Here is a 19,122-nt window from a genome sequence, read left to right on the forward strand (position 1 = left end):
AAGCCACGCCCGCCACAGCCTCTCCTGTTTTCGGCAGCCCTGCCTCAACAGCCTTAGACTGTCTGAGAACCAGGGGGCCGAGGGGCTCTTTCTAGCAGAATAATATTGCTTGGCGGGGGCCAGAGTGTCCAAAGCCCCCGATATGGTATTTGAAAATTCAAGGGCAGCAGAGTTGGCATCCAGCATTTTAGTGGACCCTAGTTTCTTCATGAAAGGGGAGATTGTTTCGTTATTAATCGCCTTAAAATTCCTTCTAAGTTCCCATTTCTTAGGGTCCACGGGGACAGGAGCAGTATGATGGTATTTGAGCTCCAGGGGAACAGGCATATGATCGGACCAGGCAAGTGGAATTGGAGATCCTGCCTTCAATCTAGCATCATTGGAGAAAACTTCGTCAAGTGTGTTGCCCGCCCGATGGGTGGGGCTGGTCACAAGCTGTATTAGGCCACACGAGTCCATAGTTTCCACCAATGAAAGGGTGTCACCAGAGCTCATATTTTCCAGGTGAAAGGTAAAGTCGCCTAGAAGGGTGATGTTGGGCCTATCCATGAAGGGTTCTAGCAACTTAATCACGTCCTTACTAAAAGCAGATCTAGGACCTGGCGGCCTATAAAACAAGATGCCGGAAAATGAGACGGAGGGAGTGGAGTTAATGGAGAAATACAAAGCCTAAAATGAATCTGAGGGGGTAGAGAGACATTCGGTACGACAGATGGAGGAGGTTTTGTGTAGTATTCCTAGCCCTCCTCCTCTTCGCCCAATTCTGTCCATCCTTGTCAGGGCATATCCATTAGGAATTGCATCTACAAGGTCAGGACCTGAGGAATCCGAAGCCCAGGTTTCAGTGATGAATACCCAGGAGGGTTTCCTCGAGGAGATGAAATCCCTGAAGGCAATATTATTTTTGATAAGAGATCTTACATTGATAAGGTGGCCCTCTTCAATAACCCGGGCGGGGGGTAGCGAAGTCACGCTAGCGGGCGGCTGTGCCTTTAGAGTATTCACTTTCCTGGGGCGGTTATCTTTACATCTACAACTGAAAGAACCCAGAAAAGCCTCCGGGCGGAGAGTGTGATGGCAGGTCTTTCTAAGAGGTTTTAGATCCAAAAGCGCTTGTACGGAGTAATGGACGCTTACTTGAAAGAAGACAGAGGAGGAGTCATAATCCCTGGCGCGGACTTAGCACGGACGGGCTTGACTTTGGCGCGCGTCCGCTGAGCGCGAAGCAGAACATGAAGCCTAAATAGGGTGGCGCCCAAGTGCAGAGCAGCTCGTGACCCTCCGTGACCCAATGGGGGCAGAGACTCTAAATGTATGCCGGTGCTCTCCACAGCAATCGGGAAAACCCGTGGTAGAACGGCGTGCTGGCAGGAAGATGCAGGGAGGAGCGAGCGAGCCTCTAGCAGGTAGGAGCAACAAACAATGTGCAAAGAAGCAAAGTTAGATTAAAAACACAGTTTAAAAGCTAGGCATAGCAATCATGCACTCCGCTAAATTTACGACCAACAGGCTCTGGGCAGAACGTGAAGCCTAAATAGGGTGGCGCCCAAGTGCAGAGCAGCGCGTGACCCTCCGTGAACCAATGGGGGCACAAAACACAGTTTAAAAGCGAGGCATAGCAATCATGCAATATGCTAAAATTACGACCAACCTCTTAAGTGTAAGAGGTAAGTGATAATGTCCTGTACAGTAGGCTTTAGAGGGTCCAGGCTCTTGGAAATACAATGGTAATTGAACCTTTTCCAATTTGCTGCGTAACAGGCCTGTATTGTGGGCTGTTTGGCTTCCTTTAAGATGGACATATATTTATGGGAAGGTTGAGGTACCCAAATTCTAGGACCTCAGGATCCAAATCACAAGATTGAGCTGTCCAGGATCCAGATGCCTCATTTAACATTGACAGTTTTTTCACCTTTAGATACTTGCTAAATAATCATCTGGGTCCTGAAGAATCGCTTGTTAATTTTACATTAGCGAGAAACATGTTGACCGGACTATAACAAATTCTGGAGGATTTCTGGAAACATAACCTTCCGGCACTCTCCTCTAGAAAACCGTTTTTAATTAAAGCAGTGGGCCTTCTGAATAAATCATTCCCGGTACCACTAGCTTTATTTTAACTCACTACTCCACGTCTACCCTCTATTCTGGCCCCATACCCGCACTTCATCCATACGGCTGTTGGAAAAAGATCTCCGCCAAAGAGCCCCTCTATGAGGTGTTGCCCGTTGGGTATTGCACCGCCGACCCAACGAGGAGCTGGCCAAAATGATGAAGCATGACACCTGAAAGGGTGTGTGAGGGCATTAAATCCAACAAAATGGATTCCCAGGGTTACCTTGCAGTCACCCTGCCTTAATCATCCGCATCACAGACTGTACCAATCCCTCCTCCCTCTCTCTAGGAACAGCACAGCAGTTTTTGTAAGGACAAAACACACGGCCATCATCCCTACAAGGTGCATCACTGTTCTTTCTGTGAGCTGACGATTGGGCTGAAAAAGGGGTAACGGCTGCAGAAAGGTCTCCTCTCTCTGCTGGTTTGGATAAGCTTTCCCTGTGACTGCATCTAACACGTAACCTAGAAGTTGGATCTGCAGAGGTAGTAAGTGGAATTTATTATCTTACTGATCCACCAAAGAGTTCGGAGGAACCTGGCCCTTGATGTACACCGAGACATTAGACAGGGATTTGCATCTCTTTTCAACCATTGGGGTCACTACCCTCACCTTGACAGGCTCTTTAAAGATGTTGGGAGCAAATTTTGCATTCCCTTTAACATGGGTAGAAATTACACTGTCTTCTCTGACATGGGTGACATGCATGTCCACTTTGAATTACCTTATGATAGGCCGTGGTGTCATTGGGGGTGCAGCCCTTGCTAAATATTGCTCTGAATCTTGATCACGTGGGAGACATAGATTAAAGTTCTCCAAGGGATCTTCAGTGAGACCTAGCACTTGGGGCTGAACATAAGTGTTAGAGGGGACATAAAGGTGAGGAGCGAGGGGACCCTCTGGTGACTCTGGAAGAGGCAGTGTGGGTGGTGTGTATGGTCTCTGGGGAGGGAGGCTTGGAGGAAGGCTCCCTCTTGGATAGTTATCTCTTTCAAGGAAGAGTGACTGGAGGTGCTAGTGTTTTTGCTGAGATCTTACCCGTAACAGGGCAGATAAGCAGGCACTTCTGCCTGACATTAAATTTATGTTGAAGTTTCTCGAGGATCAAAGCCTTAATGTCTACGACTCTGCACATTGACTGAGGTTTCTAAGTCTGCTTTACTTTTGGTTTCAGAGAGGGATTTGGTGTTAACAATGGTTTAAACATTGATAGAGTCTTAAGTACAGGTGCAGACGCAGTCTTTGGTGCTTTCTTCTGGTGAGACTGATGGTGCTCAGTGCCCTTGGAGTGGCTCTAACTCGATGATGTTGGTTGTTGATGCCCTTGGTGGAGGCGTACTTGGTTCTTAAGCTCTTTGCCAGTGCCGTGCAGAGCCCGAAGGCAGCAGGAGCCCTTGCCTTTTCTTTGCGTCCGAGCTCAGCGATTGATGCCTGACACCCGTGGGAGCGCTCCCTGGGCATGGGACTTCCTTTGGGGCTATGACTTGGTGATATGGGCCTCGGGGGCTAATTTCATATTCACGACCATAGGTGTGGTCTTGGTGCGCGGGCTACAAGTTCTCTGCGCCAGCTCATCGCCCTCCATTTACTCATGGTTAGACTCCCTCGAAGACACTGTCTCTGGACTGGCTGTCAGTTGCGTGGCCAGGAGACCAGATGGGCTAGCCTCTACTTGTTGGTTTTTACCATGGGTATCTTCTTCCCCGAAGATGTCGGGGTCTCCTAGGATCTCTGTTGGCACATCCTCTGATTTGCCCAGTGGAGCTCCCTGAGCTCTCTCACATCCAACACAACAGGATCAATAAGGGACCAAAGGGATCCAACGGAATGTGTCCAGAACACGACAGTCTCAAAACCCACTCAGTATACGTCCAAACCTGATAGTGGGAAAAAACAATTGAACATGAAGTGAGTGCCCGTGCACAATGTACAACCAAAGGAGGGGTCACACGACATCCCATGACGCGAGACTTCTTCAAAGAAAAACAACTTGCAAACATTGTAGCCGAACACTACATGGCAGAAACATGTTAACCATGTGTATCTACAGCAACACATGGTACAAACATGCACACGATGTGGAGTTAAGAAATTAAATGTGTACTCATGTTTCTGCACTTACCCTTTTGATACTTTGTTCCTTGATATTTTCTCTATCATATTCTGCTTACACCATATTCTCTAGTTGATGTTTTGATACAACCCTGCTTGCTGAGCCTCAGTCGGCTCCACTGAGGGACACACTTTACTTGGTAACCTGTACACGACTTGGGAGACAGTTGACAATAACAGCCACCCTACCCTATTTAGCACTTTACCTCATGGAACCTGTAGGTCCACCTGACCTAAACACCTCTGTAAACACAATATACAGTTGTTTAAAAACCAGATAGTGGCTGAAAGCTTGATCCATGACCTTGGGCTATTTGGCAGCTATGGACTGTCTACCACCAACCATAGTAAATTTTGCATCCAGATTTTGGACTACAAGAGTAGGTGTCAAGGATGTTGAATTCATTAAGGACAAATATAGTAGATTAGTGATTAATGACAGTGAAAAATTGTAAAGGATACGTTTACTATAAACGCCTGTATTACGATAGGACGATTTAGGTGTGGGGATAAACGGGAGTCGGAATCTCCGATTCAGCCAGGAGCCCCTCGGCTACATTTGTTCTTTACTAGTTAGAGTCCTCGGAATGGGGATTAACTATGCAGACATGGGAATACAGGTTTTACCTGATTCCGGAGATTATTCTGCAGATGGCTATTACCTGCTCTGAGCAGGTGGTTAATGTCAGCTGGGCAGCTGTGAGGGGGCATGGAGTCCAGGGCCATGGCAGGCTATTGTTGGCTTTGCCGAGTATTGCCTGCTCCTCCATTTGTGGGACCCTCCTACCCACTCTGTTTATCTGTTCTTTCTGCTTGTGATTGGCTGTTACTGAAGACTGACTTGGTCTCTTTACAGAATCTGCACAGCTCCGTGGCCGAGTCGGCAGCTATTGGCTATCCTCATGAAGTGAAGGGAGAAGGTAAGCAGAAAGAGGTTAAGTATGGCGAACATAAACACGAGCAGGAGAAGATGAGTAGGATGAGGTAAGATACGTTGGAAATGTAGAAGATGAATTGGGGGTGTAAGCTAAGTAGGACATGTAGAATATGAGTATGCGGGGTAAGATAAGTAGAAGATGAGCAGGAGGGTTTAAGATAACTAGGAGATGTAGAAGGTGAATAGAAGGGATTATGATTAAGTAGAAGATGAGATGGGGGAGTAAGATAAGTAGGAGATGTAGAATATGAGCAGGGATGGTAAGATAAGTAGGAGGGGTAAGATAAGTATGAAATGTAGAAGCTGAGTAGAAGGGGGTGCGATAAATAGGATAAGCAGGATGGGGTAAGATAAGTTGGTGATGTAGAAGCTGAGCAGAAAGGGGTATGATTAACAGTGTGGGATAAAAGGTGCACCGAGATAAGACAGGTATGGGGGTAAAAGGTCAGCAGGGAGGAAGGATAATCAGGTAGGTAGGGGGGTAGAGGAAGAAAAAGGGGTAAGAGTAGTAAGGTATGTTACCAGGGGTTATATAATTAGGAAGGATAGACGGTAATGAAGATGTCTGATACGTAGAAGTGTTAGAAAGTGAGCAGGGGTAAGATATGTAGGAGTATTAGAAGGTGTGCAAGGGGTAAGATATGCAGGACGACGAGGATGTGAGCAGGGGTAAATGTATTGGAGGGGTAGAAGGTGGTCATGTTTGAGACGAGTAAAAGGGCTAAACAGAGAACGTGGGTATGTAGGAGGGGTAGAAGATCAGAAGGGCTTAAGATAAGTAGGAGGGGTAGAAGGTGAGTGTTAGGTGATATGATAAGTGGAGGTTATATAGGAGAAGAAGATACGCAGGAAAGGTGTGGCAAGCAGGAAAGAACAAGAGGCTGCATGAGAGAAGGTAACCAAGTGGGTGAGAATGAGGTGGAGTGGCTAGGGTAGGTAGAAGTAGCATAAATTAAGCCAGAAGAGAAAGCCTCTATTACAAATGCAACCAATTGACTGAATGAGGGAACAGAGTGCACTTTACGATCCGACTTTCCATTTCTTATACTCGTTCAAAACCTAAATAGCATTTTCTAATATCACCACTTTCTGATAGATACATCTGCCGTGTGGATTCCTCACCTTGTGAATATCCCCCTTGCGCCAGCAACATTCGGAAATTCTTTTTCGTAGCCTCGCGCGGACGTGGATAGGACGTCACAGAGACACGGCTCCGCTCGCGACTCCGCTGACGTCACCGACGCCTACAATAGGCCCACGCCGGCGTGATGACATCAGTTCGCTTTTTTCCGCGTTGTCGACGCTAACGGTTATCGGGAATCTCTGTAGCTTACTGGTACTTTGTTGCCGTTTTGTTGCATATTTCTGCTTCTCTGTATCCTGTCTCTTCGAAGATGTCATCCAAGAAGACTGGCTTCAAGCCCTGCAGGGAGTGCGGTAAAATGATGTCCATTACCGACCCCCATGAAGACTGCATCTGGTGTTTAAGTTCCGACCATGATGTGGAGGATTGTTCTTCATGTCGGAAGATGAATCCGAAGGCCCTGAGGGAGAGAGAAGCCAAACTTCTGGTTGCTAAGGTGAAAGCTGGAAAGGAGAAGTCGTCGAGGTCTCGTTCTCGAAGGGCGAGGTCGAAGTCAAGGGCGAGGTCGAGATCTGCTTCACGAGAGAGGTCGTCTTCGAAGTGGGCGTCGGATCATGTTTCGAAGTCGAAGAAGAAGCACAAGAAGAGGAGACATGAGTCCCGACGTCGGTCTGGTAAGGAGTCGGGCTCGAGGTCGAGGTCACCGAAGAAGGTACGTTCGAAGGTGGTTACTCTCGAAGTCTCTGAGCATGAAGATGAGGCCTCACCATCTGAGTCGCATGGGCGGTCTCCCTCTCCGGCTCCGAATGCTTCTCCGGTTCCGAATCAGTCTCCGGTGCCGTCCCCGGCCCGTGAAGAGGAAGAGACTCGGGAGGTGGTGGATTCTGCGCCTGTTGATGAGCTGAATCCGATCCCTCTACAGGACCGGCCTGATGGTTTTCAGCCGCCCTTTCCTGCTCCAGGCCAGGACCCTTCAGCGTTTCTTAATGCAATGTATGGCGTCTTCTCAAGGGCGTGGTACCCCTCTGGTGCACCTTCGGGTCCCATGGGTCCTTTGGCATTCAGCCTGGGAGTTCCTCACTCCTATCCTCCGGCTCCGTTTATGCCTTACATGCCGGCTCCGACGCCGCATTGGCAGTTCCCGGCTCCGCCGAAGTCGTCGACGCCGATTCCAGCGTCGCCTGCTCCTGATCATCCTCAAGGGCATTCTTCTGTGCCGTCGAATTCGATACCGGCGCCGGCCCCGAATCCGTCGAAGCCGCAGGTGGATCCGGCTGCGAGGCGTGTAAGGGAGAGGTCCAGAAGGGAAGCTCAACGCCTTTTGGAGGAGCAGAGATACATGGATTCACAGTCTGATGTTGAAGAAGGTGAATTAGAAGAGAGCTGTTTTGAGGAATTGGCGGATTCAGGGACTCTTGATTTCTCACCAGAGTGGGAGTTGCCCTCAGGCTCGGGTGCTCCCTCTAAGGATATCCAACCTTACCATCTGGTTATGAGGAAGGCTGCTGAGCTTCTTCAATTGACTCTGCCTACAGTGGAGTTCAAGTCTAATATCCTCACTGAAGTCTTGCATTCACCGAATTCTGTGGTTGAGCCTTTACTTCCATTCAATGATGCCTTGACTGATCCTATTATGGAAGTGTGGAAGAAACCTTTGTCGGCTCCTGCGGTTTCTAAGAGTGTTACGAGGAGGTACAGGGCTGCTCCTGAGGACCCGGCTTTTCTGTCTTCACATCCTTCGCCAGAGAGCCTGGTCATTCAGGCTGCCTGTTCAAAGAAGAGTCTTAGTGCCTTTCCTCAGGTTCCTTGTGAGAAGGAAGCAAAGAAACAGGACCAGGTGGCAAAAAAGACCTTTTCATCGGCTAGTATGGCGTTGAAGTCAACTAATGCCACATGTCTAATGGGAAGGTATGTGCATGCCCTGATGGACTATTTGCGTATCCTGGCTCCAAAAATTCCTGAGGCCAACCGAAAGGATTTTGAGGAGGTGATTTCTGACACTCAGGCAGCAGCCCGCCAGGTTATTCAAAGTGGTCTGGACACTGCTGACTCTGTGGCTCGTATTATGGGCACCGCTGTCGCCACTAGGAGGTCAGCCTGGTTGAAGTCATCAGACTTTTCGGCTGATGTTCAGGCGACTCTGCTTGATCTTCCTTTTGATGGTTCAGGTCTCTTTGGGAAGAAGGCGGATGCAGCTCTTGAGAGATTCAAGGATTGCAGAGCAACAGCGAAGTCTTTGGGTCTCCAGGTCAGGGGCACTTCTTCCAACAGAAGGTTCAGGGGCTTTGGTCGCTCCTTTCGGAATTTCGGGCAAGGTCAACAGCAGCAGCAGCAACAGCAGCAGCAGCAAAATTCAGTGTACAGATCGTACAGGGGAAAGCAAAGAGCGCGTCCTCGTGGACGTCAGCCCTCCTCTTCCTCCACCTCTTCCAACCCCCCTGCCGCAGAAAAGCAGCCCTAGGTCCGCTATTCAGGATCATGTGGGTCCGGTTGGGGGTCGGCTTACCCATTTTCTACAGGATTGGGAATCGGTTACAACAGATCTTTGGGTTCTCAATCTTGTAGAAAATGGGTATGCCCTTCCCTTTCGGGAATTCCCCCCTGTTTACCCTCCTTGTCAAGGTTTTTGCACCGGGGAACATCTGTCTCTTCTGCAGGAGGAGGTTCTAACTCTGTTACGAAAGGGTGCGATAGAGGTGGTCCCAGAGCAGGAAAGGGGTCAGGGATGCTACTCCCGGTATTTCCTGATCCCCAAGAAGGATGGCAGGCTTCGTCCAATCCTGGATCTCAGGATCTTGAATCTCTATCTGAAGCAGGAGAAATTCAAGATGCTCACCCTTGTTCAGGTTCTTCAAGCGTTGATGGAAGGAGACTGGATGGTGTCGCTCGACTTGCAGGACGCGTATTTCCATATACCCATCCTGAAGTCGCACAGGAAGTATCTCCGTTTCACGGTTGGGTCGCAGCACTACCAGTTTGCGGTCCTTCCGTTTGGTCTTACTACTGCGCCTCGAGTCTTCACCAAGGTGATGGCGGTGGTGGCAGCTCATCTCAGGAGGTCGGGGATACCTGTGTTCCCTTATTTGGACGACTGGCTGATCAAAGCGGAGTCGTCAGAGAAGGTGCTCCATCATCTGCAAGAGACAACTCAGTTGTTGTTCAGGTTGGGTTTTTCGATAAATGTACCCAAGTCTCACCTGGTGCCCTCCCAGCGCAACCTGTTCATAGGTGCCGTACTGGACACTACTGTTTGTCGTGCATTCCCTCCTCCTCAAAGGATTCGCGACATTCAGGAAATGATTCCTTTGTTTTTCAATGGAGCGGTCGTTCCAGTCCTGAAGGTCCTTCGCCTGCTCGGTCTGATGGCTTCTTGCATTCTCCTGGTCAACCATGCACGCTGGCACATGAGGGCACTCCAGTGGTATCTCCGCAGGCAGTGGTATCAGCACAACGGAGATCTCGGGGAGTCGGTGAAGATCTCCAGAGAAACTGCAGCGGATCTGTCTTGGTGGAGAGTGGAAGGCAATCTGTCGCAAGGGAAGCCTTTCCATCTACCTCCATTGGTGGCCACGGTGATAACGGATGCATCCACTCTAGGGTGGGGTGCTCATCTGGGGGTTCTGGAGGTCAAGGGTCTTTGGTCTCCAGAGGAAAGGTTGCTTCACATCAACCTTCTAGAGTTGCGGGCGATACGTTTGGCGCTCAAGGCCTTCCTCCATTCCCTTCGCGGTCAGTCGATCCAAGTCCTGACGGACAACACGACCGCGATGTGGTACATCAACAAGCAGGGAGGAGTGGGGTCGCAGTGTCTCTGCAGAGAGGCTCTGCGTCTCTGGTCCTGGGTTCAGGACCACCAGATTTGTCTGATGGCAAATCATCTGGCCGGAGTTCTGAACGTGCGTGCAGACAGTCTCAGCCGGCAGTTCTCTGCCGACCACGAGTGGAGGCTTCACCCGGAGGTGGTTCGTCGCGCCTTTCGGACATGGGGGACTCCTCGGCTGGACCTGTTTGCCACTCGCGAGAATGCTCACTGCCCGTCATTCTGCAGTCTCCAGTATCCAATGCAAGGAGCCTTGGGGGACGCGTTTCAGTTGAGTTGGGAAAATCAACTCCTTTACGCGTTTCCTCCCATACCCTTGATTCCTCGGGTTCTGAGGAAAATTTGCCAAGACCGGGCCCAAGTTATATTGGTTGCCCCGGATTGGCCAAGAAGGGTGTGGTATACAGATCTACTCCACCTCTCCTCTCACCCGCCGCTCCGTCTCCCTCTCAGGGCAGACCTCCTCTCTCAGATGGAGGGGCAGGTTCTACACCCCCACCTCCAGACATTGCACCTTCATGCCTGGAGATTGAACGGGGCAACCTGATTTCCTATTCTCTCACGCCTGATGTGGTGGATGTCATTTTGTCTGCCAGACGTAACTCCACTAAAACTGTCTATTCATATAGATGGTCTAGGTTTGTTATTTGGTGTGGTGAGAATGATATTGACCCATTGAGAGCCCATTTATCTGATGTGCTCCGGTTTGCTCTTTCTTTGGCGCAACAGGGGCTTGCAGTTGCCAGGGTTAAGGGCTATCTTTCGGCGCTGTCGGCTTTTATTTGTTTGCCTGATCAGCCCTCTCTTTTTAAGTCTCCTGGAGTTTTGAGGTTTTTGAAGGGTCTTGTAAACAAGTTCCCTCCTACTCCTTTTATTGTACCTCAGTGGGACTTGAATCTTGTCTTGACTTTTCTGATGGGCTCTCCCTTTGAGCCTCTTCATAGATGTCCTATGAGGCTTTTAACCTTTAAGGCAGTTTTCCTAGTTGCAATTACCTCGGCAAGGAGGGTGAGTGAGCTTCAAGCTCTTAGTTCCAAGCCCCCGTTCCTGACCATACATGCTGATCGGATGGTTCTAAGGACCAGGGCTGCTTTTCTTCCTAAGGTGGTTACTCCTTTCCACCTTGGTCAATCCATTACCCTCCCTACCTTTTATCCTCCCCCGCACCCTTCTAAGGAGGAGGAGAGGTTGCACCGTCTGGACCCTAAGAGGGCGGTGTCTTTTTATTTGGACAGAACTAAAGACTGTCGCTTGGATGATCAACTCTTCATTGGCTTTGCTGGCTGCAAGAAGGGAAGAGCGGTCCATAAGAGGACTTTGTCGAGATGGATCGTCCTCTGCATTAAGATCTGCTACTCTTTGGCCGGTAAGGAGCCTCCAGAGGGCATAAGAGCTCATTCGACTAGGGCTAAGTCTTCGACCTCTGCATTGGCTAGAGGTGTGCCTGTAGAGGACATTTGTAGGGCGGCATCTTGGTCTTCCCTCCACACTTTCGCGAAGCATTACTGCTTGGATACCGAAGTGAGGAGGGACGGTCATTTTGCGCGCTCTGTCCTTCAGGATTTCCTGGTTTAGAAGAGTGGACTCCCTCCTCCGGGAGTGGAGACTGCTGTGGGACTCTATTCACAAGGTGAGGAATCCACACGGCAGATGTATCTATCAGAAGAACAAGTTACTTACCTTCGGTAACGCTTTTTCTGGTAGATACTATATCTGCCTGTGGATTCCTCACTGACCCACCCGCCTCCCCGTTGTCCACTCTTCTATGCCAGAGTTATTGTAATGTAATGTATATTTATTTTGATGTCAAGGAAATGTTTCAATTGCTTTCCTGCATTTGCTTTGCACTGTGTGTTTTGCCTTGACTATTGTGTACTGTGTATACTTTGTATATATCTACTGTCATTGGTCCGTCCGTGTGCCTCGATGGCACGGAAAAAAGGCGGAACTGATGTCATCACGCCGGCGTGGGCCTATTGTAGGCGTCGGTGACGTCAGCGGAGTCGCGAGCGGAGCCGTGTCTCTGTGACGTCCTATCCATGTCGGCGCGAGGCTACGAAAAAGAATTTCCGAATGTTGCTGGCGCAAGGGGGATATTCACAAGGTGAGGAATCCACAGGCAGATATAGTATCTACCAGAAAAAGCGTTACCGAAGGTAAGTAACTTGTTCTTTAGTGTCCAAAGCCTTTGATTCTTGATTCTGTTGGTCTCCATTCTCACTCTCTGCTCTTTCCAGGAGCCTACGTCTTCGTTGTGTTGAAGAAAAGCTCCAGCCTTCCTCATGAGCAGCTGGTGCAGGAGTTGAAAGAGCTTGTGTCTCAGAAGATAGCCAAGTATGCAGCTCCAGATTTTATCCAGGTAACCTGTGTGCGACCACTGTGTGCAACCACCAGATCAAACAAAGTCCTGGCACTCGATCACACCTAGTTAACTCAAGTGTCCAACACCCAGATCATGAAAAGGCCACACAGGTGCCCAACAACCAGATCACAATAAAATAAGCCAAGACCAACCTTCAGATAACATCTGGGCACAACAGGTGTCCAAGAGCCAGATCACGACTAGGTCACACATGTGCCCAACAACCAAATTACAATAAAATATCTCAAGTCCTACGACCGGATCACAACTAGGTAACATGTGCCAAACAATCCACTCACAACCAAATAAGCCATGGGCAACCATCAGATTATATCTAGGTAGCACAAGTATCCAAGAACAAGATTACATTTAAAGGTCCTAAGACTTTAACAATTACAAGCAAAAGACTCTTCTGATCACTAGCAGATACTCGGTTCATGCTTGCCAGTCTTATTCAGGCATAACGTGCTCTACAACATCCATGTAATAATCATCATTGAAAATATCTATGAAACCTGGTACAACAAATATCTGTCTCTGAAGTGCCTGTCTCTGAAGTACCATAACACAGGGGCACATATCACCCTTTGGGTATTACTATTCGAAAACTATGGGCGATAACGACCTCCTATGCTGTGGTATTAAGTTTCCTACAGAGAATTTACTAATTGTTTGCTCTGTACTGTTCAGCTCCCACAGATCATTTGCTGATCTTTGCCACATCAAGGTAGTACTGCAGAGCACTATCACTAGCCTCTTGCTATTTGCTGCTAGCCTTTCACAAGGCACATGCAGCCAAGTATGTGGAGGATATCACAAGACAGTATGGTCCATATATCCTAAGCTTTGCACCAAAGCAAAGTGAAGCAAAGCGATGCATTGATATTTACTTTCCCGTGCAGAAGGTATTTTGCACTGGAAAGGTGCCCTTTTCTCAGCATAAGAAGTGCTTTGCATCAAGGGGCTATACTGGGACTTACTTGGGTGAATCAGCACAAACGCCTATAGGTTTTGGTGCAAAGCCTATCTCACTAAGAGAGCCAGACTGAGCTTTAGAGAGCCAGACCGGGCTTTACACTGAAAACTGCCAGGGGCTCTTTCCTGCTCTGAGCTTCCAAGCTTTCATGTTGCTCTTTGTGATCTCTTGATCTGTGCTGGCTGATAGACTTACCTAGGACACTTAATGAGTTAGTGTCTTTGCTGATGGACTCTCACGTCAGCTCATGACCTATTGCTGTGTTTTGGTTGGCGTACTGAATACATAATAGGCTTTTTCTCTCTGCAGAACAACTCAAGTGGCAGTCACTGGCTAGTTTGGCACTGCATGCCCATGCATCAGTTACTTTAGGTTTAGACTATGGCTCATTCTCTTGTTGCAGTTTTGATTCTATAGCATCATAATATGCATCAGGGGTCTTCAGTGCCTTCTGAACAGACCCTGTTCACTTAAAGCTCCCATGCTTGATTTATAAGGCTTGCCAGTATCCGCTTGTATCCAGAGTCTAATGTTTCTTAGTACAGCAATTGTTGCTTATGTGAAGCCCAACGTAAGAGGAGGAGGTTTGGCGATTGGCGTCGCACTTTACCTTGCTTCCTGAATCCTGGCTTCTGCAATTGACTATAAGTCTTGTTACTCTAGGCAAATCACTTTCTCTCCCTGCAGCCTGTTGTCTTGCATGGTCCCAAGCACATGTTTCTGTAATCTGGTTTCAACAAGAACCCCCACAAACCTTGCTATTCTATATACGGCTACGAAAGTTGTAAAAATTATTCTTGTAAAGTGACTGCTGAAGTCATATTTACATAGAATTGGCTTCTCTGCAAGAAATTTCCTTGCATGAACCCTATGATCCCAACATTGTAAATTTGTGAATTAGAATTGGTTCTGTTATAATAAAACTGTGCTCCATTCTCAGGCGACTGTATGTGGTTGTGCACGCCCCGGCTGAACTCCTGTCCCTTGATGGCCATATGGCATTCAACAGTATAGAATGGCCTTATTTATATACAGTCCTTACAAAATTCGGATTCAGACCGTAATTTCAATGTTGGGTCAAGCTCTTCTACGCGGAGCCACTGGCTCGTGTTCGAGTCAATGACTCTACGTCCAGACTTTTCTGGCTTCATAGGGGAACGCGGCAGGGCTGCCCGCTCTCGCCAGTACTCTTTGCGCTAGTGCTTGAACCATTGGGCTCATGGGTATGGGCTGATCCAGTTGAGCAGGGGATCGACATCGGGGGGAGTGGGAAGAGCGTATCTCAATGTACGCGGACGATATCCTTCTGTGTACCCATAGACCCCGCCAGACCTTTCACAGAATAATCCACATCATACGATCTTTCAGGCAATATTCCGGCTATCGCATCAACTGGGACAAGACTTTGGTGTTCATTCTCGCCGGGGACCCACCAGCTTTAACATCTGCTTGTAGGGAGTTGGTCCACAAGGACCTCTTTAAATATCTATGTATCTGGATCACCAAAACAGAGGACGAGTTCTTCCGACTGAATGTACACTCCCAGCTAGAGAGGTTGAGGGGGGATGCCCTGCATTGGCAGCGCCTACCCTCATGGCGAGAGCGGTGTTGTTTAAGATGATGGCCCTGCCGCGCATGTTTTATGCTTTACAAAACACACAGTGTAGGAAGGTGGCTACCTGACTATGGTTACCCCAGATTTTTTGCCTTGTGTTTAGCTGGTTTTCGACTTAGTTGGCCTGGCTCCCTGCTAATCAGGGCCCCAGGCTATCTGCTCTCTCTTTAAAATGGATTCCATGTACCCGAGGTGCATAACTAAATTGGCTTGGGTCACCTTATCAGCCCCTGTACAGTGCACTATAGGTGCCCAGGGCATAGGTACATCCAAGGCCTACCAGGGGCTGCATCATATCTTTTGCCACCCCTGGCTGGCTATCCAAAATTGACACAACTGGCTGATCACTCAGCTGGGGCAAGGGTGGTGTAATCACCCCTTGCTTAGATATAGTATGCCTATATCTAAACCTATCTGGACACATATATACCTATAAGTCACTCCTATGGCAGGCCTTAACAATCCTGGAGGCAGAGTGCTTGGTTTAATGTGAGATGGTGCTCTAGCATGAGCTGAGCCTGTCTGCAGCTGTCGGAACCAATTCCCTAAGCTGTTCCGGGATAATACCATTCCATATACTCTTAAGTGCATCCATCGCGGTTATGTGCTAACTTTGGTTTGGCTTTATCAAAACATGTCGTGTTTGGTGTCATACGTTTTGGAATACTACCCCCCGCGCCAGTCCTGGCGACGGGGGTAGCATTCCATCCTTGTAGAGGGGGAAGACATGTTACTTTACTGAAACGCTGTTGATTTTTAAAAGAGCCTCAGCATCACAAAATGGACGCTTCTGCCACAGACACGAGTCTGACCTCCTGCTGCTGACCGAAACTTGGCAGAGGAGGCCTGGACAAAGGGTTTCCTGTCGCGGGGAGGTGTCACACCACCCCAGACAGGAGATAGTGGATTGTAGCAGGGAGGTTTGAAAGAAACCAGACAGTGTCTGGGGAGCACAAGGCTTCCCCTTGCATAATCCGGTCAAACCGGTTCTGGGGCACACCAGCCCCAGTCCCAGCGCGACCCTGGACAAAGGGAAATTGGTGTAACCACCCCCTTCCTGGGTCCCACCCATAGGAGGGACCTAGCAGGTAATCCAGCCCACTAGATTGGTATAAGAGTGGGAGCAGTGCCAACGTACATCAGATTATCCTGACTGAAACTTATGAAACAAACCTCTGGACCCTTCGACATCCTACTCGACGTAGAAGACTGAAGAATCTCCCTTGTGGTCAAGGATTGACCACCCTGTGCAAACAGGCACCATCCAGCACCTCAATGTTTGCTTTGTTGCAGTTCCCGCCAGAACTCGAGCGACAGAGTTCAACAAGACCCAGCGTTCCTGCCTTCTAACAGCCCGATCCACAGTCCCTGCAGTGCTGAGACCCGTGGAGGCAACCTGAAGCGTGGGGCCGGCCATCTTGTAAAGACCACGAGGCGCTGACCGTGCAGCTTCCGAGGCTCCCTCGAAGCTGTGCATTGGGGTTTGAGAAGCCCCAGCCCTGAGCCACTCCTGCACCGAAGCTCACCCCTCTACACTCACCGAGTGCTGCGTGGGGCCCTTCTGCACTTTTTGGCTTAACGCGTTGGTCCGGTCGCTTGCTCGTTGGCTTGCGGCCCCAGTACCGACGAACCTTTGAATTTGACCTGCCAGTCCGGTTGCTCTGGACTGGCCCTCGCTCCCCTGAAAAGGACCACCCGCTCAGACCTTGCTGGTCCGAGTATGAAGCAATCTTCAAATCCTGCGTGGGTTGCGCTTGCCAAGGGTTGTTTGCTCCAATCCGGAATTCGACACCGCAGACAGCGAGAGACTTTGTGGGACAGCTCGTGATCCACTCCTGGACATCCTCGGTGCCTCAGAGTCCACGTGGCAGCGGAGAGAAGCTTCTCGACAAACACCTGATTGCGCCCGACATTGCCTGGTTCCTTCCTGGTTCCACCCTGGTCACTGCTGAGTGACCCATACTCTGTCCCCTCTGCTTTCAGGTACTCTACATCTTCGATCCACCCTTGGATCACACCGGACACTTCTCTTCTCGACGCCTGCAGCATCTTCATCTTCAGGCACCATCGACCTGCGTGACGAAACCCGACACTACTTTGCACCTGTGCACCCGCTTCCTGTGGGTGAGGTAACTCAGCAACGCCGGTGCTCCTGCACTGGTACACACCTCTAGTGTATATGTCTAAAGTTTTGTCCTTTTAGGTCAGTCGGAAGGTTCCTTTAACAGTAACTTTGTAACTTTTACGCACCATTGACTTTGCATTGATGCATGCGTGTGCTTTAAGCGCTGCACCCGAATCCCGCAGGCTTTTCCCGACTTCAGCATTGCTAGTCCCGACTGGTCCCAGCGATTCCCTAGGCCCTAGGCCTAACCACTGTTCGATTAGTGATACTTATACCACTATTTTAGTATATGGTTTGCGTGGCCCCTGGCCTCATCCATAATTGTGCAACTTTCATATGTTTTACTGTGCTTTTGTTCAAACGCTTGTGCTTCTAGACTCAAAGAGTATAGAGGATTATTCTAGTAATAAATACATATATTTTTTATAATATATAACTTGTGTGGTGTCCTTTCATTTGATATTACAAGATTGTGATTGGTAAAACAGCTCGCTTAACACAACCTCTTGAGTTAAGCCTTTAAGGCTGCTTAGTCCATGCTACCATTAGGATAGCTTGTCTAATAAGGTTGACTTACAACCAGACACCATAAGGGATTGTTTGGACTGATACAAGGTGCCCCCAGAATTGGAGACATCATATATCAGGCCAACTTCTCACAAACAGTTTTTAATCTCCGAGACTTTCTTTCGGCCTGTTCGATCCGAACAACGGATGTTAATATGGAGGGGGGTGGGAGCCCCAGGATTGCCCTGAAGATACTACAGAGGGGGGTTTATGAAGGAGGGCTGGCAGTTCCGGATATACGGAAATATTATTGGGCGTCTCAATTGGTTAACATCAATGGATGGGTCTTTGCACCACTTGACAAACCGGCTTTCTGGATTGATCGCCACGCTATGGGCGAGGGCGGTTTTCTCTCTGTCTTATATGGGGCAGGCGGAAAGTCTTGTCTCTCCCACCACACACTCCGACCGTGGTTATGGCCTGGCAGAAGGCTACAAAAATGATTGGATGGGAGGCTCGGCTGACTGAACAGATCCCCATATGGGAGAGCAACTTGCTGGGCGAGGTTGGCAGACTGAGGGGCTTTTGTGGCTGGAGTGCTATTGGCATTGATCTCCTGGGAGACATCTGGAAAAAGGGGGAAATGTTAACATTTGACAGGCTACAGGAGGAATTCCAGATGCGATCAACTGAACACTTTTGATATTTACAGTTGCAACACGCACTACACTGCCACATAAAAGCAGGGTCTCCGCTGCCAGAATACACTCCACTCGAGGACCGACTCCTCTTCTACCCTATGATTGACAAGGCGATATCCCTTACATATAAAAAAAAACTCATAAATAATACCCCTGACTATCAGGGTCCCCTGCGGGAGGTGTGGGAATCGGACGTTGGCCTCCTGGAAGATGAGGATTGGAGGGACGCCATGCAATGCCCCAGAGAGAAAGCTATTAGAGACAGATTCCGGCTGATCCAGCTCCGTATTCTCCACAGATCATATGCCTCATGGTCTGCGTAATACCATATAGGCCATTGCACTTCAGAACAGTGTGTGAGGCTGCGGGGAAACGGGGGCGTTTTTCCATATATTGTGGGATTGCTTAAGGTTCAACCGTTCTGGAGGCAGGTCGCCCAGGTGATGGCAACCGTGGTTAGAGAACAGGTACCGCTAGATACAAGGTGGCATATCCTGGGAGTGCCGGGTGAGGTAGCCTGGCCCACATGGGCCACGGCTTGGCTGGACCTTGCAGGAGTGGTGGCAAAGCGTAATATTGCCAGAACATGGGGCACCAGGACACCCCGACGGTATATGCCTGGGAGAATGACTTGAACTGGTGCCAGCAAGCCGAACACACAATATATCGGAGATGGGGATGCCCATGCAAATGGGAGAGGGTCTGGGGGGCTTGGATTGCCTATAGAACTAAGCCACACACACCCTAATTTACATATTGCCGAGCCC

At 49.2% G+C, this 19,122-nt stretch overlaps 1 protein-coding gene across 1 annotated transcript in view; it reads left to right on the forward strand.

Moving 5' to 3' along the window:
* The window catches only part of LOC147689948 (acetyl-coenzyme A synthetase 2-like, mitochondrial), a 230,693-nt gene that overhangs the window by 203,936 nt on the left and 7,635 nt on the right, over nucleotides 1–19,122 (forward strand). Inside the window, exons 12-13 of the mRNA XM_086937480.1 lie at nucleotides 5,085–5,148; nucleotides 12,307–12,428. Coding sequence (XP_086793606.1) covers nucleotides 5,085–5,148; nucleotides 12,307–12,428 — 186 coding nt within the window. The remainder of the gene's footprint in view (nucleotides 1–5,084; nucleotides 5,149–12,306; nucleotides 12,429–19,122) is intronic.

This window comes from Lissotriton vulgaris, chromosome 9, assembly GCF_964263255.1.
Source record: "Lissotriton vulgaris chromosome 9, aLisVul1.2, whole genome shotgun sequence".
Lineage (NCBI taxonomy): Eukaryota > Metazoa > Chordata > Amphibia > Caudata > Salamandridae > Lissotriton > Lissotriton vulgaris.